Source organism: Stenella coeruleoalba, assembly GCF_951394435.1.
Source record: "Stenella coeruleoalba genome assembly, chromosome: 15".
Taxonomy (NCBI): domain Eukaryota; kingdom Metazoa; phylum Chordata; class Mammalia; order Artiodactyla; family Delphinidae; genus Stenella; species Stenella coeruleoalba.
The window spans coordinates 80050306-80070257 of NC_137161.1; the positions used below are offsets into that span (position 1 = coordinate 80050306).

Sequence of the window (19952 nt, forward strand, 5' to 3'; positions counted from 1 at the left end):
CTGCTCCGCTGACCCGACGGGTTGTCGCCCTTCTTCTGTGCACGTGCTGCCCCTCGCTTTGGGTGTCCTCCCTGCCTGTCCATCACAAATGCCACCTCCCACGTCAAGGCCACTCTGGTGAAATCTGCTAGCCTTTTCCCAAGTGCCCACCAACGTCACAACAGTTCTCCACAGCCCTCTGGGTTCTCACCCTGGCTCCCCACACGTGGGCCTGCAAATTGCGTGCCCCCCAAATCCAGCATCTAGGGCCATGGAGGAGACAGCAACCCACCCCAAGGCAGCCACTTGAAAGCCCTTTGAAACACCAGCAGACCGACGGCTGTGGACGACTCACGCACTTTAATAATTACATCATCGTGTCGCCTTACCCCGTATAAACCTGCAATTCCCCAGTGCATCAAATAAGGCACATAATTTTGCCCAGAGCCACTTAACCAGAGAGAAAGGAGAAAGGCCGCGCACAGGGAGGCGGAACGCTCTGCCTCCGTGGGGGCAGCACCCGACTGCAGTCAGAGCGTGAAATCTTGCTTGTTCTTCTGCCTCTGGAGCTGCCCGTTTACAAAAACAAGAGTCAGCCCTGCAAAACCATGTGCAACTGCAGTTCTGCTTAATTAAATCTCACGGCAAAAGCACTTGGGGAGATCTTCTGGGTAAAAGGAGTTTGTGCTAAGTGCTTTTTTTTTTTTTTACATTATATCTTTTAATTTAGTTAAAGGGTCTTTAAAAAGTGGGGGTGTGCCTCAACTAGAAACAGAAAAGGTTCCCAGTGAGGTTTAAGTTTCTCAGGGCCAACCTGGGAGAGCCTTACTGGTTTTATGCCAACTTCTCCCATGGAGGGTGGGTGGGCAGACATTCGGGGACAGCTCTACTCTTCCACAGCCGAGTGACGGGTTGAGACAGGGGCTGCTGGGAGCCCCGAGCGCGGGTGGGAGACTCTCCCTGCTCTGGGGTCTCCTATGGAGGGGAAATTGAGTCTCGTTTAGCTCACGGTTCTGTATTACGTGTGGCAGCTTCACATGCTGAAACCTACACATCACGGCGCAACGAACTAATATACCCCCTCCACCCCCCGCACCAGTCATACATTGGTAAGGATGGCAATGCTTTTCCAATCCTGTAAATCTCGAGACGAGAAGCCTCCTCGGTCACAAGCGCATAGCAGCCAACTCTGCAGGGCTCTCCCACCTCCAGCCCCGAGCGCTGGCTGGAGAGGCCCTTTCTCAGGAGCCGATCATGCTGGAAGCCCACAAGACATGGTTCCTGCCTCCGTCTTCCCACCCATTCGCCTGTATTCACAGGTGCCCTGAGTTTGTCCTTCTTCACATCACAGGAGTCAGGGACGAAGCAAGAGACCCCACAGAGCAGGCTGAGGCCAGGCCGCCGGCGCCACACCCTACACGGTCGCCCGCCATTCCTGGTCCTGTGCGACTCGCGATGGTACCCCCATTTCACAGACAAGGAGGCGGCTGCCAGGAGGGCCAGCGCTTCAAAGGTACCCGAACGGTAAGGGCGACACAACAGCAAGCAGCGATGCAGGCCGCGACGGGGCACGTCACCGTGTGCCCAGACGGCGACCTGAGGACCGCAGGGCCTGCTGGTCCCCAGATCCCCGCGCATCCTTCCCCCGGCCCAGGTTCCGGCCGACGCCTGCCCCGACGCCACACGCCCCAGGAAGCACGGGAAGGCGATTCTCGAGGTGCCCTTTGGACCCAAAATCAAAGTGTTTGCTGCTCCTCCTCAGGCCAGAGCCCTTTAAATAAAAACGACCCACACGTTCTTGTGTTTGTATAAAAGATATTTACTTCAATTATCACACCTACGGTGCTAGTGAATAATAATGATACATGGTGTGAGTTTCATACAGTGATATTGCTTCTCCATATCATATAGGGACCGTTGTACAGTGCTGAGAACAAACATCGTATGGCTGACCAAAGACAGAAGGGACAACGCCCAGGGGCCGACGGGTGCCTCCCCCCACCCCCATGCCCGGCGGATCAACTTTTGACTTACCGTGTCGAAAACAAATAGCAGAAATAAAATGTTACTAGAGATGGCTCACAGCAACACAACAGAGACCTTCTCAAAGCTATTTGTACAAAAATGATGGTTTTTTTTTTTTTTTTTTTTTTTTGGTCAATCGGGTCGTTGTGAGGATTAAAAAAAAAAAGTCTGTGATGGTGAGTATGAACAAATGAGCTCTAAAAACATCTAAGACTTAGTGCATTACAGAAAATATAAAATACTGCTAAAATGTAAGACACCACAAGACACGGGGTGCGGGGGGGAAGCTGAGCTTATTAGGAGTCATCTGGAAGAGGCCCGCCGTGCGGCCGGCCGTCCTGTGCTGTTAGTTAGTAGTCTGGGCAGGAGCGTGGCCACCCGCTCTCAAGGCAAGTAGTTTACTGCACAATCGCAAAGAGCTAGGTCTTACTCAGTGGAAAGGGACGTGGGGGACACCGCGTTTTCTTTTGCTTTTTCCCACTTTTATTTTATAACAAGCTATCCGCAAATGCTTTTGGAAGTTGGAACGAATCCTCATGCCTCCAAACTGCACAGCATTTTCTGAGGGGGTCTCAGAGGGTGGGACATGAGATGCCCGTTTTTCCGAGGAGGCAGAAAACGGTTTGAGAGTGAGTGAGAGAGAGAGAGAGAGAGAGAGAGAGAGAGAGAGAGAGAGATGCATAGACTACTTGGAGGGAAATGAAAACCCTTTGGCGGGGGAGGGATGGGGGCCGTTATTTCATCAGAGGGCTTTCTTTCAAAGAGACAAGGACAGAAGCCCTAGGACCCCAAATGACGTCAGAGGAGGGAAAGTCACGGCACGGAGAGTGAGTCGGCGGTCGGTGGGCCCTTTGGGAGCCCCACCTTGGCCTCCACCACCAGTCCCACTGCACCCCAACACCCGATGAGCAAGCAACTGGGTGTCTTGCTGGCTGTGCCTCTAGCCACAGAAAGCTGTGCCCCTGGTCCAAACTTCCTCCGCACTTGACCACGTGAAAGGGGATAAGGGACTCCACCCCACCCCCCTGGGGTGGGTCCTTAAGCCGCAGCCGGACTAAGAAACACGGTTGTTCCTCAAGAAGGTTCTGACCAACTTTGCAGGCAAGGAAAACAACAACAGAAACAAAAGCCAACCGAAACCTGCCAGCCCATGTGAGCCTTGCCGGAAACCTCTCTCACCCGAAGTCAGGCTCGACCAGGCCGCCGCACCCGCTCTGCCCGGGGCTCCTGAAACGTCATGAACCCAGAAGTCTGACCAGAGGCTCTAGGAGGCTTTGGGGAACTGAGCTTTGCTTTTTCTAAGTCTCCTCTATAGCTCCTCACGCAAGCGTCCTTCAACCCGCGTTTCCTTACATTGGTACATTTTTTTTTTTTGTTCATCAACTCTCTCATTTTGAAAAGTTAGACGTGTGGAGACCACCAGTGTTTGGGTGGCTGCCCTGGAGACGGATGTCTGATTCTGCTGGAGAAGCCCCCGCTGGCCCCCCCCCCCCACCGGCATCTTCAGACCCTTGGGTTCTTTGGGGCGGGGGAGGGCAGGGGGCAGAAGACGGTAACCACTGGAGTGATAGCAAAAAGCATTTATGACAACAACAACGACACAAAATAACAATATACTCCTGGTAAGTACTTAAAGGACTAACCTAATAATAAATAGAAGAGGCTAGAAATAATTTTTTTTTTTTTCTCAAGGAAACATCCTTTTATAATTATCCTCACGCACGCTGGCGGGTCAGTAGCAATCCATCTCAACAAGAAAAGGTTAAGTGCTGGAAGGGATAGCTGTGGTCTCACACTGGGGAAGGTTCTCAGCTGCTGAGTCACAGACCCCCTCCGCCCGCCCTGCCACCCAGCCAGTTCTGGTGGGTGCCCGTGGGCCCTACACGCCTAGCTTGGCGGTCAGCAAGAGGCAAGCTGAGATGGGGGTGGGGGGGATGCCGGGGAGGCCCGTTTTCCCTTCAGTTCATGAACACACGGAACTACAGTGGACAAACTTGTCCTACTCCTCCACAACCTGAATCGCCCTGGTCTAAAGCTTACTTTGAGTTCATTTGGTGTGCAACACGTTACCTCTTAAAAATGAAGAAAAGTGATTTCTATTGCACAGAGCTTTCACACATAGTCATCTATTTAAGTGCTTTCTGTTTAAAGCGAAGTAGGCAAAAAAAAAAAAAAAAAAAAAGAGAGAGAGAAAAGAACAAAAAAAGGAAAACGAAAAGGAGAAAAAAGGGAACCAGAAAACAAAAGCAGCCCCGTGCCACTTCAATGCATCTCGCTGACTGGTGTCTGGTTTCACCAACGGAAGTCCCAATGCTTCCGTACACACTGTGCTTCTGATTATTCTCCATAGGGATGTAGCCATGACATTGGGATATAAGGCACCTTTCCTTTCTGATCACAGAAAGCTTGATTCATAGCATATAGCATATTTTGTGGTAGAGATGAAAGCCTAAACACTACAGAAATTACAGTAACACAGACTCTACACTATTGGATAAGCTAAAATGATCCATGAAAAGCAACTCAGAGCTATTTTAGATGTTGAATGGCGGGGATGGAAGTGCGCATTTATGCCTAGCCTAATGTCTTTCTCTCACTAGCCTTTTTTTTTTTTTTTTAAGGTCCTTCACCTACAATGCCCAACTTTTAAAATTAGCATTTTGGAGGAGACTAGGCGCTTTGGAAATGTCTTGTTAAAGCTAAATGTCACTTCATCCAAAAATGAAAATGGGGAGGATGCCACTGACAGCGTGGACACAGTCTCTTTGGAGGGAAGGTGGTGACGGAAGGGGTGGTAGCAGGGCCTGGGCTGGTGGGGGCAGTTCCTGCGATGGGACAGACGGTGGTGGTGGTGGTGGTGGGGAATTGCATGTCCTTCTTCCCAGGGATGAGGCTCCCAGGCTGCTAGGGCAGGGCAGACTCCAGGGCAGGGCTCATTTTATGCTCAGCTCGGCACTGCCCACGCCCCTTCCTCTGCCACCTCGATCAGCCCCGAGTGCTCTGGCCTCGGTTTTCTGCACATCTCTAAGGGTCTCAAAGCCTTGATCTTTTTGGAACTTTAACTTGCTTTCCCTTCGTTTCCCGGTAGTTTTCATCTACCAAAAGGCAGCGACGGATGGGAATGGGAATGAACATTGCCAAACTGGACCATCCTCTTAGCAAGCAGGTGTGCTGGCCGGACCGACATTCAGTGCACTGGGGAAACAGACGTACAGCATGTTGGAGTCCCAGGCCATCACCTTGACACTTAGGGCAGGAGCTCTGCCTCGGGGGTCACAAAGGCTACCCTAACGCCATCAAGGCCCAAAGGAGACCGCAGCAGCAGCCGGGGGATTTCTAAATTAAGCTCCTCCTGGCGAGCGCTTCCAAGTTCTTTCCATCAGAACGCTCTGGCCACCACACCTAACCAGCAGCCCTAGGAGCTGGTTTTCTTCAGCACGGGGCGGAAACTGGCCTATTCTCTGGGGAAGAAAGGGTCACGTGACTGAAGACTGGGCATGAGGGCTGGAGAAGGCCGTATTCTCTCCTGTCCTTCAGAAGATTCCCACGGAGGTGCTGAAACGATAACCTCCCAGTGCCAGAGACAACAGAGCTCCCCGAGGCCAAGTGGGAATCCTGGGGAAGTGACCTCACGTGGCCATGGAGGGGCAGCCCAGGGCAAGGGAAATGGCTGTGACGGATCTTAACAGCTGACCAGGAATGGACAGAGTGCAGAGGCGGCCAAAGGCAAGGCCCTCTGAGGCCCGAGACGGCCCCTGCCTGCAAAGGAAACAGCTGTGAGAGCTTCAGGAACAGGTGGAAGCCACGAGGAGAGTCCCCGTGCCTCACAGAGAACAGCTGTCTGTCCGTGTTGTGCAAGAGGGAAGCCGCCTGCACTCACGGACGCCACGCCTCTAGGTTTTCCCTTCCCGGATCCCACTTGCCACACGCTTCTGAGGGGTGAGGGGTGAGATCGAGTGGGAGCATGGTTAGTGAGGTAGAAGGGGACACATGAGTGTGACAACAAAGGACATCAGGGAGGGAGCCACACCTCCAGGCTGAAGGGGCGCGGCCACCAGCCCACCACGCTGGCCAGGACCTCGCCCTGCTCTACCCCCTCCCTCCACGCAGCTGGCTTACTGGCCTCAGAGAGGAGCAGCTTGGGACGGCTAAGGACAGACTCTTGTTTTCACCGGCTCGTCGAGAGGTGCCTGCCACAGTGCATTTAAGGCAAAGGCTACTGTCCCCAAGTTCAAGACCTAGTAAATCACCATCGCTCTTTCACTCTGTGCTCATCCCTGAAGGACGGCCCGTTATGCTCCCCCTGGCTCCTCTGCTATTTTCAGGGAGGTTTGTTTTCCTACAATCAGAGGAATGAAAAACATTGCATAGAAAGTCAATAGAGTTCATTGATCACCCCTGCATGTAAGGACATGAATTCAGGGAGAACAAAGAAACCCAGGCCAACTTTAGCCGGAAAGGCACCTGCCTGCGGACAGAGCTGTCCGGTGACTCTCGTCCCGACCTCTTAGGGCACGACTGCTGGGTGATCTGAGGGTAGTTAGCTGATGCCAGAGCTTGCGTACAACCTGCCCTCTGCTTGGTCTGCTCAGGGCTGTGGGCTGATGTGGCCCCAGGCATGGAGGCGTTCGGGTGTTTCCTCCCTCCTGGAGCTGGCGGCTGGGCCTGGGGCTGGCTGGGGAGGGTCTCTCGTAGCCAGAGGGAGAACAGACGCACACTTAACCCAAAGCTCTGTCGTACTGTGGGTCGGGACCAACAACCAGCGCATCTGGCTTTTAAACGGGGGGAAAACAAAGAGGCCCACAGGAGGGAGGTGCGCAGGGAGGCATTTGTGCTTTGGAAGTTCAGGGAAACTGTCCCAGGGAGGCCATGAACTCTCATCTTTTTGCCTCGGTCACTTTCCCAGACGTAGTGGCCATGGCTTGAGAGTAGTCATACAAGATCCTGGCATTTCCTGGAGACTTCTCCCCAGTCTGCTGACCGTAAGCCACCTTGTGTCGTGATGTTCTTTGGGAAGGTAGGCTCTGAGGAAAACCGAGTTAGAGCTAGATGGCTGCGGTAATCCTTCCTAAAGAAGGGCGGTCTGGTAGACAGAGATCACAGACAACCGCAGGGCTGGGACAGAACCCACACCCCTTCCACCTCAGACACCACAGGAGAACGTGGGCGGGAACCAAGGGTCGAGAGGCTGAACGTGAACACTGATTGTATGCGGAGCCTCCACTCAGCCAGCTAAGTAATGGCAAAAACCTTAACTTACGAACACTGCCTTCAATTAACAAAAAGAAGCCATTTAAAATGGTATAATGGAGCTTGTAATTAAGTGTTAGTGTTTTATACGAAACCGTTTTCCCCAGGGGAGAGGTACAAATCAGCTTTTTAAACTGATGGAGCGGAAAGAGGAAGAGGTCGGCTGCCTGTGGGAGCTACTGCTTGGAACGCCAGCCAGCTGAAGGTAAAGCCCACGGAGAGGATGCTGTTCAAGGCACTTGAATATTGCTTCTCAAGATGAAAGATCAACCCTTGGACTCAGAATGAGGGGCGCAAAGAGGAGGGGGACACTCCCCCCCGCCAGGTTTCTGTTATTTAGTGGCAGCTCTTAAAAGTATTATAGTGACAGCTTAACACAAGAGATCATAGTGTTGGGATCGCAATCAAAAAAAATAAAAATAAAATAAATAGAGAAAAAATACAAACATGGAACTGCAAGCAAAATTTAACCAACTGATTGTATCGAGCACCCAGATGTAAGCCTGGCAAAAAAGATAGAATGGAAATCAACAATAACCTAGTTTAAAAACAAAGAAACGACAACAAAAATGACTAAATTGCCTGAAAGAGCCAAAGCGGCTGTTTTAGACGGTACTATTTGGCCACTAGGATGGACAGATTTATACTTTTTCAATTTCCTCAGATTTCACACCTTAGTAGGTAACAGTCATGCCTTTAAAACGAAAATACTACCCTAGTATTCCCTGTTAACGCCCTGCTTTTCGTTCTAATGAAAATCAGGCATTTGGAGATTGAGCGCACGTGGTGACCGCATCCCTCCGCGAGGTTTTCGTGGAGAGGGCCACACAGTGCTGTCAGGGGCTCTGCTGCTTGCTGTCCTGAGGGTCACGAATGCAAACTCGCTCTTCTCACCGCACCTGGATTCAGCCAGATGTGAATCCGTTTTCCCCTTAAGCTCCTCCATGTTGAATTCTCTGCTCACCGAACCAGATTTCAAGTTCAGAGATGATATGCAACCATCAAAAGACAAACGGCCTGCCTCCCAGCCTCCTAGAGCCTTCTGCAAACTTCTTATTCATGAAAAGGCATAGTCTTTAGTGTAGTGACTCTTAAACTTGTGAAAACTTGAACTAAGTGCTGCAGTTGCAGGTTAAAAGACTGTAAATGAAATACATAATTTCTAAAACATCATGCAAGAAATGTGGTTTCACATCTTACAGTCAAAGTCCTACAAGTTAATTAATACAAGCACACTGAGGTGTAATAGCGGGAGCATACCTTTAAAATTAGAACTCCCTCCCACCCCCCCAAATCAAAAAAAGGTAATATTAATTAAACTTAAGAAATAATGAATGCACCATTAAAATGTCATCCAAAGATGTTGACCTAAGACAAAGGTTTCAATGATACACAATACGGTCAAAAAGGTTTCAATCAGTAATATACAGTATGACAACTACATCTTGTAAATTATACCCAATACTGCCGGCAGTCTATCCCGCTAAAGAATATTTGCCCCTCTCATCCCTTCCTAACAATCAGATAATAAAATACAGCACCTATAAATAAGCAAAAAAAAATATATATATATACCGAAATCATCTATTGTTAGTTTAAAGATATGGCAATAAAGGAGTCTAAATTAGCAAACTTGTAGAAGCCATAACTGATAAAACAGCTTATTGAAAAAAGGTGGCAGTAATGCACTCTATGTGTGCACAGGTACTTAAGAAAATACACAGACGTATAAAATTGCACACACGCACACACGCACACTCTCATCCACCTCTGTTCTCACGCATATACACATAGACGACAGGAGGAATCAGAGACAAGTTAGACTTTTGATTTGTACTTAGACTGCCCTAAACTGTGCATAAAAGAACGTTCCAAGAGGCAAAATGAATGGAGGGCCAACGGTCTGGTCTGGAAGTGAAGAGCATCAGCGTTTTGGTGTGAGTTTGGGCCATCTCTACGGGGGTGGGAGCCGAGCCCAGACTGCCACGTTCTCTCTTCTGCAGGGAAGGAAGGAGGCTTCCCACGACGTCAACAGTCATCAGTGCTTGTGGTGGGAAGAAAGGGAAGGAGGGAGGGAGGGAGGGAGGGAGGGGGGGGAGAGAGAGAGAGAGAGAGAGAGAGAGAGAGAGAGAGAGAGAGAGAGAGAGAGAGAGAGAAAGAGAGAAAGGGAGGGAAGGAGGGAGGGAGGGAGGGGGAGGGGGGAGAGAGAGAAAGAGAGAGATAGAGAGAGCGCGTGTGCGCATGCGCAAGCCCTGCCCAGGCCCAGGGAGCGGCGTCCCCTGGTGGGGCTCAGTCCATCAGGTGCCCGGGAGAGTGGTGTGAGGTGCGGTGCCTTCTGTGTCGTGGAAAGACTGCTGCCTACGAGGGGCCCTGTGTGGCCCCAGATCTGCCTGCGGCGACCTTCGCGGCCTACTCTTTCCTCCTTTCTTTCAACGCTCGTACGTGTGCAGGACGCACTAACACAGACGTAAGACACCATAAATTAAACAAAATGAACGGGTACATGCTACAGTTCTAACTTGTCTCCTACACCTCCGAGATATGAGGTCTGATCAGCGTGCTCTGCGGTTAGAGGTTAAAAAGCAGATTATAAAATACCTAGATTCGGATCTTTTCTTTTTGTCCTGATTTGGCCTAGAATGGAGTGTATTGAACAAACCCTGGTCAGCAAAAGCCCAGAGTCAGTTAAAGCTATGGATCAATGTGCACTACGTGTCAGGATTCTATTCACGCACGAGAAAACACTACGTCAGCTACCACAAAATCAGAGAGTTTCCTGATGTGACTTTTCTTTTTGTTAAAAAATATGTGAAGTAAATGTGTTTTACTTTAATTCAAAGTTTCAAAGGAGAAGATTCTTTGCTTGAAAATATTTAGGAATCCAAACTAGTGTGTTTAGAGTCGGTTTGACTGTGCAATCTCTTAGTGGCAACTGAACAGCTACAAAAACTTTCTTTTTAAATTTTTCTGAAAAATCCCCCCCCCCCTTTTTTTCCTGGTTTAAGAAGATAATAGTGTATTATCGCTCTGAAGCCATTAGATGGCAGATAAAAAGCCCCCTTTTAATATGTGGGTTTGATTTTTTTTTTTTTTTTTAAAGCCCACACGAAAGAGGAGGGCGCAAGGCAAAGCTGTAAGAGTTATTCCAGAACCTGTGGAAATCACTTAGGGCAATAAAAAAAACACTTCAGGGTACAAAAAAGCTCGACTACACATTTCCGTTTTCTTCCTTGAAAACACGACATAGATTGGGCTTAATGCTCCTTTGTTTTCTATATGCACCTTGGCCTATGGCGATTTTGCCCTGTGGCCCGCAGGGCGGTAAGTGCGCAACAAGGTCCAGGCCGCGGAGTCGGCGCCCCCCCTCCTGCCCGGCCCGGTTCGGCCCGGCTCGGCCAGACTTGGCTCGACTCGGCCCAGCTCGGCTCGACTAGGCCCAGCTCGGCCCGACTCTGCCCTGCCCGGTCAGGCGCGGCCCGGCTCGGCCAGACTCGGCCCGGCTCGGCGGGACGGGCGGGCGGCGCCCTCTCAGAACTCCCATTCGATGGGCTCCTCCCGGCTGGCGGCCTTCTCCAGGCGGTGGATTATGCTGTTCAAGTTCGCGGCCTTCTTCTTCCTCAAGGGGTTGTCTCGCGAGTCCCTGGCGCCCGCTGCCTCCGGGAGGCCGAAGAGGCTCTGCAGCGAGCTGGGCCTGCGGGCGGCCGCGGGCGCGCTGGTGCTTGGCAAAGCGGAACTCCTGTCGGCGCCGTCCCGGGCCCTGCACGGGCCCTCCCCCGGCGGGGCGGCTGAGGTAGCGGCGTCCTCCCCGGCCGCGGGCGCGGCGGCGGCGGGGTTTGGCACGGGCCCCGGGCCGTCCGCGGGGCCCTCGGGCGGCGGCGGTGGCGCCTGGGGCCGGCTCTCGTCGGTGGCGGCGTCCGGGGCCGGGGTCCCCGAGGGCGGCGGCTCCGCCTTCTCCGCCGGCCGCGGCGCCTCCTCCCGCTCCTCCGGGGCCGCGGCTGCGGCCGCCTCGGCCGGCCCTCCTCCCTGAGACTTGGCGGCGGCCGCGGGGCCGCCCGACTCTTCGGCATCCGCGGCGCCCGGGCCCTCGGCGGCCTCCACGCCGTCGCAGCTGTCGCCCTCCGAGCTGGGCGCTGCCCGGCCGCTCCGGGCCGACGGCGAGTCGCTGGCCCCGGCCTGGCCCTGGCTCCCGGCCTGAATCTCCTCAATAAACAGTTCTCTGCGGATCCGAGACCTACGAGACACAAGCAGGGGGGCGCCATGAGGGGGCCGCCGCGCACGGGCGCTCTGCGCCCCTTCCCTTGCGGCCTGAGCCTCCTGCCATCTCCGCCCCGACGCCCTCTCTCCATCCACCGCACCGCATCTCACACTCCCACCCGCCGAACAGCCATTGAGGCTCCTGGGCGGCCCCTCTTTAAAGCCGCCCCGCCCTTCCCAGCCGGGAGCCAGCAAAGACCCCGCGGTTTCCTAAACTCGGTGCCTCTGCGTAACCTGTCCCTTGGCTGGCACGCCAGTCCCCTCTTCACAAGGATGGAGCGCCAGCGTTACTTATTTAATGGCACGGTTCCTCCACCTCCGTGCCAGTCGACCTCCAACCAGGCTGGGAATGGCGAGGTCCCATTCTTAGCACACCCCAGGCTAGCATGGTGCTTGGTGTACAGTGATCAAGGGCGACTGAATTCATATGTGGAAGGAGAGCATGAATGATAACCACTGCTTCCTCATCTGGACTTTGTGACAGAGAACCAATTACTAGACGGTGCCCAAAGTGAAAATCTTCAGTGTCCCGCTCTGAGCCACGGGCCAGGCAGGGCCTCTGGTCAAGGCTGAGGCGGGATTCTGACAAATTATGTATTTCAACTAACTCCCTCGTCTAAAAGAAAACCAGGAAAGGGTCATTTCTGATCAAGCAGGAAGGAGACCAAATAACGTGCTCCAACGCACCAAGCATGTTTTAATCAAGCTGAGTTCAGCCTACGGTGGAAAGTGTGCTTCACTGTTTTGTGGGGTCTGGAGGAAACAGCTACAGAAGGGCCCTGGCCTTCCCTGTTTTTTTTTTTTTTTTTTTTGCGGTACGCGGGCCTCTCACTGTTGTGGCCTCTCCGGCTGCGGAGCACAGGCTCCGGACGGGCAGGCTCAGCGGCCATGGTTCACGGGCCCAGCCGCTCTGCGGCATGTGGGATCCTCCCGGACCGGGGCACGAACCCGTGTCCCCTGCATCGGCAGGTGGACTCCCAACCGCTGTGCCACCAGGGACGGCCTGGCCTTCCCTGTTTTGGAGCCTTTGTGACGTGATGAAAGGGCTGTTGTTAAGTCTGTTTTGTCTTGTGTTGGAATTTCTCTTCCCATCACGCTCACAGTATTGGGCTCAATCAGAAGTCTCCCTAGGTGTTTCTTCCAAAGAGCTGAAAGAGCCTCTGATCGTGAGCCAACTGTTCGTGGAAAAGCATCTTCAGGGAAATGAGCACCAAGCCCAGTGTCCTGCAGAGACTGGGCCTGCAGAAAGCCCTGGGGTTAGGCATACACGAAGATATTTTATACGGTGCCTATAACTCAATAAAGGTAACATGTTTTGAGAACCCACGATATGCCAGCTCCTGTGCTGGACGTGGGGAGGCTGGGGCCAGGGAGAATCCGGCTGTAGTTGCGTCCAGTATATCAGAACTCTGGTCACGGTTATCTGCTACATAGTTTTTTGCTCCACGCATAGGGTGAGCTCTGACCCTTGTCCTGAAGATGATTCCTGAGCCAGAGCTACCCGGGTGAGATCCTGAGGCCCCCCAGAAGTTCCCAGGGATAACGGAAGGCTTTTCTCCTTCCCTTGGGTGCCCTTGGGAGCCCGTGAAATGGCAGCTCCCATAAACGGGTTCCTGGGCACTTTGCTGGGAGGGCGAACCTGCTCTTTACTGGCTTTTATGCCCTTTGGCAGCCAGAAATGCCCATTCCACCCTGGTTACGGAGGTGGGAGGCTAGCCGGGCAGCTGAGGGTTTGGTCCCATCCAGGCCACAGGCCCACCCTGGACTAACTCTGAGTCTCAGGGGCAGCCTGGCCCGGCTTGGGGAACAGGCCTTTTGGAACCAGGCAAAACCTGGGTTTGAAATCTGGCTTGTCACTCCCTAGCCGGGCAACTTGGGCAAGTTCCTTAACCTTTATGAGCTTCAGTTTCCTTAGCAGAAAAATATGGAGAATAGTGTCTTCCCTGCAGAGATGTTACAATTAAATATTGATGTATACTACAGGACACAAAGTAGACCAAAAAAAAAAAAAAAAAAGTAAAAGAAAAAAAAAAGGAACTATTCTTCTGTTCTTACCATCTAGCTGCCTTTTCAACGACAAAGTCCCCGTTGTAAGCACTGAGGCTGAGACAGAAGGGCTGAGGGAGGAAAGGGACAACTTCATGCCCAGGGCCTGGGATCCAGGCTGCCACCCTCGCTGGCTCGGCTAACGTGTATAATAACCTTTCTCTGTAGAATGGGGCTGGCAGCAAGCACTGAATTCGACTGCTGATCAGAGGAAGTGATGAGATAACATCTACAAAGCTCTTGGCCTGGTGCCTGGCACATGTTATATGCTCAGCAGATACGAGACGTCATCCTTCTTAGCCTAGATTTGTCTCCATGTCCCTGAGGAGGATTATCTTCTGGTCTAGAAAGATCAGGTCCCAGAAACAAATCTGCTTTTCAGACACACGTCATGCAAGGCTGACAGGACGCCATGGCTTTTAGGGCTTGGAAGAGTTTCTTCTCATGGACCTGTTCTTCTGCAGGAGACCAGGTGTCCTGTGCTGTGTTGCTCTGAAATTCCTAGGTAAATGGTCACCCTAGAGTACTTCTAAGTTCCTTAGGGTGAAAGGATAAGAGGAAGTAAAGTTTTATTTTATTTTTTTGATGGGGGCAAAAATCGACCCCAAACATTACGAAGGGTTCCAGTGGCGCAGTAAAAAATAAGTCAAGTTCTGTTTAACTCCTGTGGAAAGAACCTAAGAAACTGCCCTCTCGCTTAGGAATTAAAACGCGTTCAGCGCATGTGTGCTGAGTGCTACTGTGCGCTCGTCCTCGTGTGAATCTCTGAGGGACGTACCAGGTAAGCGGGTCTAGTCTAAGCATTTAAGCGGAAGAGCTAAAGCCACGGAGAGAGTGCTCGCTCAGCTGGAATCTCTGCTCTGCACTCTTCCTTTGGGTGACCTTAGGCAAGGGACTGCAATTCTTTGGGCTTTATGCCAGTTCTGAATGACCTGGTGTCGCTTCTCATCCAGCCTATTTTGTGGCTTATAAAATTCTTCTCTAGTTCAGTTCTTCTTTCAAGACTCTGCCGTATCATACCTCTTCCAGGATATTCCATCCAGATCTCTGCAGGTGAAACTCACCTCTGCCCTCGGTTGTGCCACTTGACTTCCCAGCCTGCTTTGTTGTGGAGTACGTTTGACAGAAAGCGTTTATTGCGCATCCACCTACTCTAGGTCCGGACCTGAGCTCATGGCTAGCTTTTGAGGTTCTACTGCTATTCCTCCCATCTCCCCCTTCTCTCTTTATAGCTGAACTTGCTTAAATGCTCAAGCGAGGCATCTCCACAATGACCAGCTGGCATTACTGTGGTGGTCAGGAGGCCAGCTGGGAAACGTGGAGAGCACGTGCCCTGGCCAGGAGGCAGTGACTGCCACTCGACTGAGGCCTGTAGGGGGATCTGGAAAAAAAAAAAGGTGGCCCCAGCAGGGCCGGGGGAAGTGGCTTTGGAGATGTTTTGCGCGACTGGTAGCACCTTTACCCAGATACTCAGCCATCTACAGCTCCCGGCACCCCTGTCCAGGGTTATGATTCTTGGATTAAAATGGACATAACTCGCAGAAGACTCAAAAGTACACATTCAAACGCACCTTTGTGTCTAGAAAGTGAAAGGACGCCTGGCAAGGAGAGGCTCGGGTGAGCTTCTGCCCACGTTTCCATTCACTAGCCTTCACTGCACTTTAGTTTACTACTTCGGAGGTTTCCTTCCGTGCAGAGGGAGCTCTCCGTTATTGTAACTGCTGACCTTACTCTGCCTCTGTTTTCATCGGATTGGTAAGTTTAGGATGATGAGCTAGCCGTGCTCCGCTCATGTACTTTGTCTTCTTGGGAGCCAGCCTACACACGGGGAGGCCTGCGGGGGCCAGTGGTGCCGTGACGGATAAACTGGCCTGGTTTTCAGGGTCAGGGAGCAAGGCTCTTTGGCTCTCACACTAAGCTACATCTGCTAACGTGGCCTTCATCAGCAATAAAGGTATTATTTTGGCTCCCATCTAATAGTTAAAAATTTTCCAATTTGTTCAGAACCTGGGAACAATTGTGCCCTGTCAGAAGCTCCAGCAGAGCCTATCCGATGAGGCAGGCCCCAGTCTGAGACACAACTCCTCCCTCTAGCCCCTGACCGTCTGTGATCTTCTGTTACCTGCCACTTACTTCAGGTGAGGAACCATGAGGGCTCCGCCTGCACTGGTTATACATGTGTACTTGTCACCTTGGTATAACCAGGAGCACCTACCCCAGTTCTGCTGAGCCCTAGGGAAAATGATGTTTTGATGGGAACTAGCGATCGAGATGGCCGCATACAAGGCACTAAACAGGCAGGAATTTCCATCAGGCCACTGAGAGTGCTTGGTTTCTAGCAGTAGGGAGTCTTGGTTTTAGCGGTGATCGCCAATTCATTATCTGTCAGTGGATCTCCGTTATCTAATCCAAATATTTTACCCCAGTCCTTTGTTCTAGAGGAGAGCACTGGGCCCTTCCCTCCTCAGGTAAGTTATTTAACCCCTCTGCGCTTTATGTTTTCATCTATAAAACGTGGAAAAAACTATATCTCTTACACAGTTGTGAGGATCAAGTGATACAGTGCTGGTTACAACACATAGCTCAGTGTCTGTAGACCTAGTAGATGCTCAATAAATCTTCATTAACTCATGACTTTCCCAGAAGAAAGGGTCTTACACTACCTAATTGATTTAATTACAAAACTAATCAAACTAATTTGGAAAACAATACTGTACAAGACCCTGAGAAAGTGTTAAAAAAATCACCAAATACACGGTCACTACTGTGGAACCATGAATGACTACACTCTCCCTTTTTAAATGATAGCCCTGAGAGATTTTTGTTCTGGTCTCTAACCATATGACCCTACGTCTTTGGGGTTTACAACGCCAATACGAATAAGAAGCCAATTAACTGACCAAACACCAAGTTATCAGTCCCCAGCACGTGTCCCTGTGCACGGTGATCAGCCAGTGTCTGCAGTACCCGTCGGCCTCTTCCCGAGGGCTGAGCGCGCGTCCTCTAAGCTGCAGCTGACCTACTGGGTGAGCGCGCGTCCTCTAAGCCGCAGCTGACCTACTGGGTGAGAGCAGGGCCGTACCTGTAATTGTGGAACCAGTTGATGACGGTGCTGGTTTTCAAGTTGAGCTGGGTGGCGAGCTCCTCGATGGTTTTTGGTGACGGGTATGGCTTTTGCTGATACGCTCGTTTCAGAGCTTCCTTCTCCTCGGGAGCCAGCACCACTCGGGGTTTCTTCAGCTGGTGCTGGGGCTGGGGGCTGGCGCCCTGGCTGTAGTCGATGCCAGTGGAGGGCGGCTCGCAGGGCTGGCTGTCGCTGACCGAGCTGTGCCGCCGCTTCATGTAGGCTGAGGGAGGGAGAGGAGGCAGACTGAGGGGCAGGCCCAGCGGGGAGACCCGCCCCGGCCCCGGCCCCGGCCCGCCACTACGCGGTACGCCCTCCGCCCTCCGCCCTCCACTCCCAGACATTGCCGTGTGGACTGTGGCAGCTCCCTGCTCTTCTGAGAGCATCTCGAAACACCTGGGCTAGAACCATTCTGAAACCGAACACACGCTCATCGAGGACCTGCTCTGTCGTGACGTGAGGTCCCCGTCTGTCCCTGCATGACCCATGGTTTAGTGGGGACACAGAGAAGTATACAGATAGGTGACCCCAGTAAGGCGTGATAAGGGAGGCAAGCGTGGGGCGCCACGGAGGTGGGCGCTGAGGGAGAGTACTCAGCTCAGCCTGGGGAGGGGGCCGGGGAGGCTTCCTGGGAGACGTGGTGATTATAAACTGAATCTTGAAGGACAAAGGGATTAACTAGAAAAACTAGGCAGCGAAGTGAAGATGGTAGGAGGCTGCTCCAGAAAGCGGGAATGGTGTGTGCAAAGACACACACAGAGGCACGAAACAGCACGGTCAAAGTGTGGGGGGTGTGTGTGTGTGTGTGTGTGTGTGTGTGTGTGTGCGCGCACGCGTGTGCACATGGGGTGTGGGGTGTGGTGGAGTTGTTGGACCTAAAGGTGGAGAGATGGGCGGCCAGCGTAGGCCACAAGTTTGGACATTACCTAGAAAGCAGTGGGAAGAGACGAAAAGATTTTAATGAGGGGAATGATGTGATCAGCTCTCTGTTTCTGAAAGGCTGCCTTGGCGACAGCTCGGAGGGTGGAGTGGGAAGGACTGGAAGGAAGGAGCCCAGTCGGGAGGAAAGAAGAATAAAGATTTGCACCAAGGCAGCGGTGATGGGGCCGGAGAAAAGCAGGCAGATGGTGGAGCTGTGAGGGGTGGGACTGACAGGACGTGGTGGCTGACTCGGCGAGGGACCAGAGTGAGCGGCGCTGAGGACGGCCCCCTGGGCTCAGGTGTGGGAGGTGAGGTGCGTGCTGGTGTCACTGGGCTGGGTATCACAGAAGGGGCAGATTAAAGGGAGAAGATGATGGTTCGTCTTGGAAACGTGGAGTTTGAGGGGTCTCTGGGTCACCCACGTCGAGGTGTTCTGTAGGCAGTTGGAAAGACAGGTGTTAAGCTCAGAAGAATGGTCCGGGCTAGAGAGAGGAACTTGGAACCACTAGAACAGAACCTGTAGTTAAGTCAGCGACCTTGATGAAAAAGAGCAAGGCCGAGAATGGAATCCTGGAAAAGCCCCACATGCAGAGGGTACCCCAGGAAGCAGGAGCCGTGAAGGATACAGAGACGGGAGGCAAACCAGGAGACAGTGGTGTGAGGAAGGGATGAGTGAGCAGTGAGGGTCCCTGTGTCAGTGCTGCAGAAAGGAAGGTCCAACAAGCACCCAGGATGTCCTGGGTGCTTAGACATTAGGAGGTGACTGGAGGCCTCGGTGAGCAGATACAGCGGAGCTGTGGGAGCAGAAGCCAGACTGCAGTGGACTTAATAGTGAACAGGAGGTGAGAAAGTGGAGGTAGTGGGCAGGAGTTACTATTCTAAGAAGCCTAACTGTAAAAGAAAAGTGAGAGACAGGATGGCTTCTAGAAGGGAAGTCCCAGGTCGAGGGTGGCCCTTTAAAGATGAGAGAGAGCTGATGTTTCCAAGCTGATGGGGGAGAAGACAGAGAGAGCTGGGGCTACAGGTGAGGGAGGAGACGGCTACAGGTGAGGGAGGAGACGGCCACCGGAGGCGCATGAGGTGGGTCCTGAATACAGGAGCAGGAGGCGGGGACATACAGACACATTTATAGGGACTGAGGTGGGGAGAGTTGACGGCCTTGGTTTTCTTTATGAAGTAGGAAGGCAGGAGGAGAGGTGATCTGAAGAGATGGAAATGGAGTCTTGAGACAGGTCGGTGAGAAATGGTGGTGGGGATGGAGGGGGTGATGGCGGGGGTGGGGAGAAGCACAGAGGACCCTGCTGAAACCGGAGATACAAATCTGAGGCGGCACCGACCCGCGTAGGTCCCAGACGCCAAGGAGGTTGGGTGAAGAAGACGGGCAGGGCGCTAAGTCAAGGCTGGGATTTGCAGGGGGATGAGGAATGAAAAGGTGTGCGACAGAGTATCGTGGCCAGAGAGAACCAAAGTGGGGGTCAGGGCAGGGGGTGGTGTTCTGAGGAAGGAGAGAAGGGCAGCAGAGGGCAAGCTGCTGGGGGAAAGCCTGGGAGGGGATATCCAGGCTCTGGAGGCCATCTGGGGTCAGGTGGGATGAACGGAGAAACGTGGAAAGGTGGACGGACAGCGGAATGTGGTCAGTGACGGGGCACCTGAACTCAGGCTTCGAGAGGTAGAGTAGTTGCGGGCGAGGATGCAATTTGGGGAATCAGGGGTTGAGGAGGTCAAAGAACTTGAGGCCTGGGTGCTGCACAGGTCAGATGGGTCTTAAAATTCCCCTGGATGAGGCAGGACATGGGCGTGGAGGGAGGCGCTGATCCAGGGGCCGCAGTCTTGAGAAAACGTAGACAGCGAGCAGGAGGTCGGCGGATGGAGGCGGGAAGGGCCTTCGAGAAAACCTGCTGGACCGAGCTTGGAGGAGGCTCCTAACCCAGGAGTGGAGGAGCGGCCAGAACAGGGCCCAGAGGTCAGGAAATGAGTGGCCTGGAGGGCAGAGCGGCTGGCGCGAGGGGAGGACGTGTGCTGTTCACGTGTCTTTTTACTGTGGAATAAGGGTTAGGAGCGGTGGGCAGCGGGCTGAGACGAGGCTCAGGGACTCAGGGGCGACTGTCACCTGGGGATGTGCTGAGTGGGCTGCGAGGGAAATGGGGGGTGATTCCCGGGAGATATTTGCTCTACCAGTGCTACGTGTGCTTCGTCTGCTCCTTTCTGTTGTTACGTGTCATTAATCACCAGCTACGCTTCAACTTAAAAACCATTTGGATTTCTTGAGCAAACGAATAATCCACAGAGGTCATTCTAGTGAACTAATTTGGAATACAGTCTGAAAATTCCTCAAAACTTCTTACAACTGACG

General features: G+C 52.7%; 1 protein-coding gene across 11 annotated transcripts in view; it reads right to left on the reverse strand.

Annotated features, from left to right (window-relative positions):
- The window catches only part of CUX1 (cut like homeobox 1), a 371021-nt gene that overhangs the window by 15355 nt on the left and 335714 nt on the right, over positions 1 to 19952 (reverse strand). For 7 of the 11 annotated variants that reach the window (XM_079944247.1, XM_079944244.1, XM_079944243.1 and 4 more), the window contains exons 23-24: positions 16637 to 16901; positions 9483 to 11485 (exon numbers count right to left, since the gene is read on the reverse strand). The exons of the other annotated variants lie outside the window; for them this stretch is intronic. In XM_079944247.1, coding sequence (XP_079800373.1) covers positions 10783 to 11485; positions 16637 to 16901 — 968 coding nt within the window. In that variant the 3' untranslated portion in view covers positions 9483 to 10782. Of the gene's footprint in view, positions 1 to 9482; positions 11486 to 16636; positions 16902 to 19952 lie in introns of those variants that run through there. 11 annotated transcript variants of the gene reach the window in all.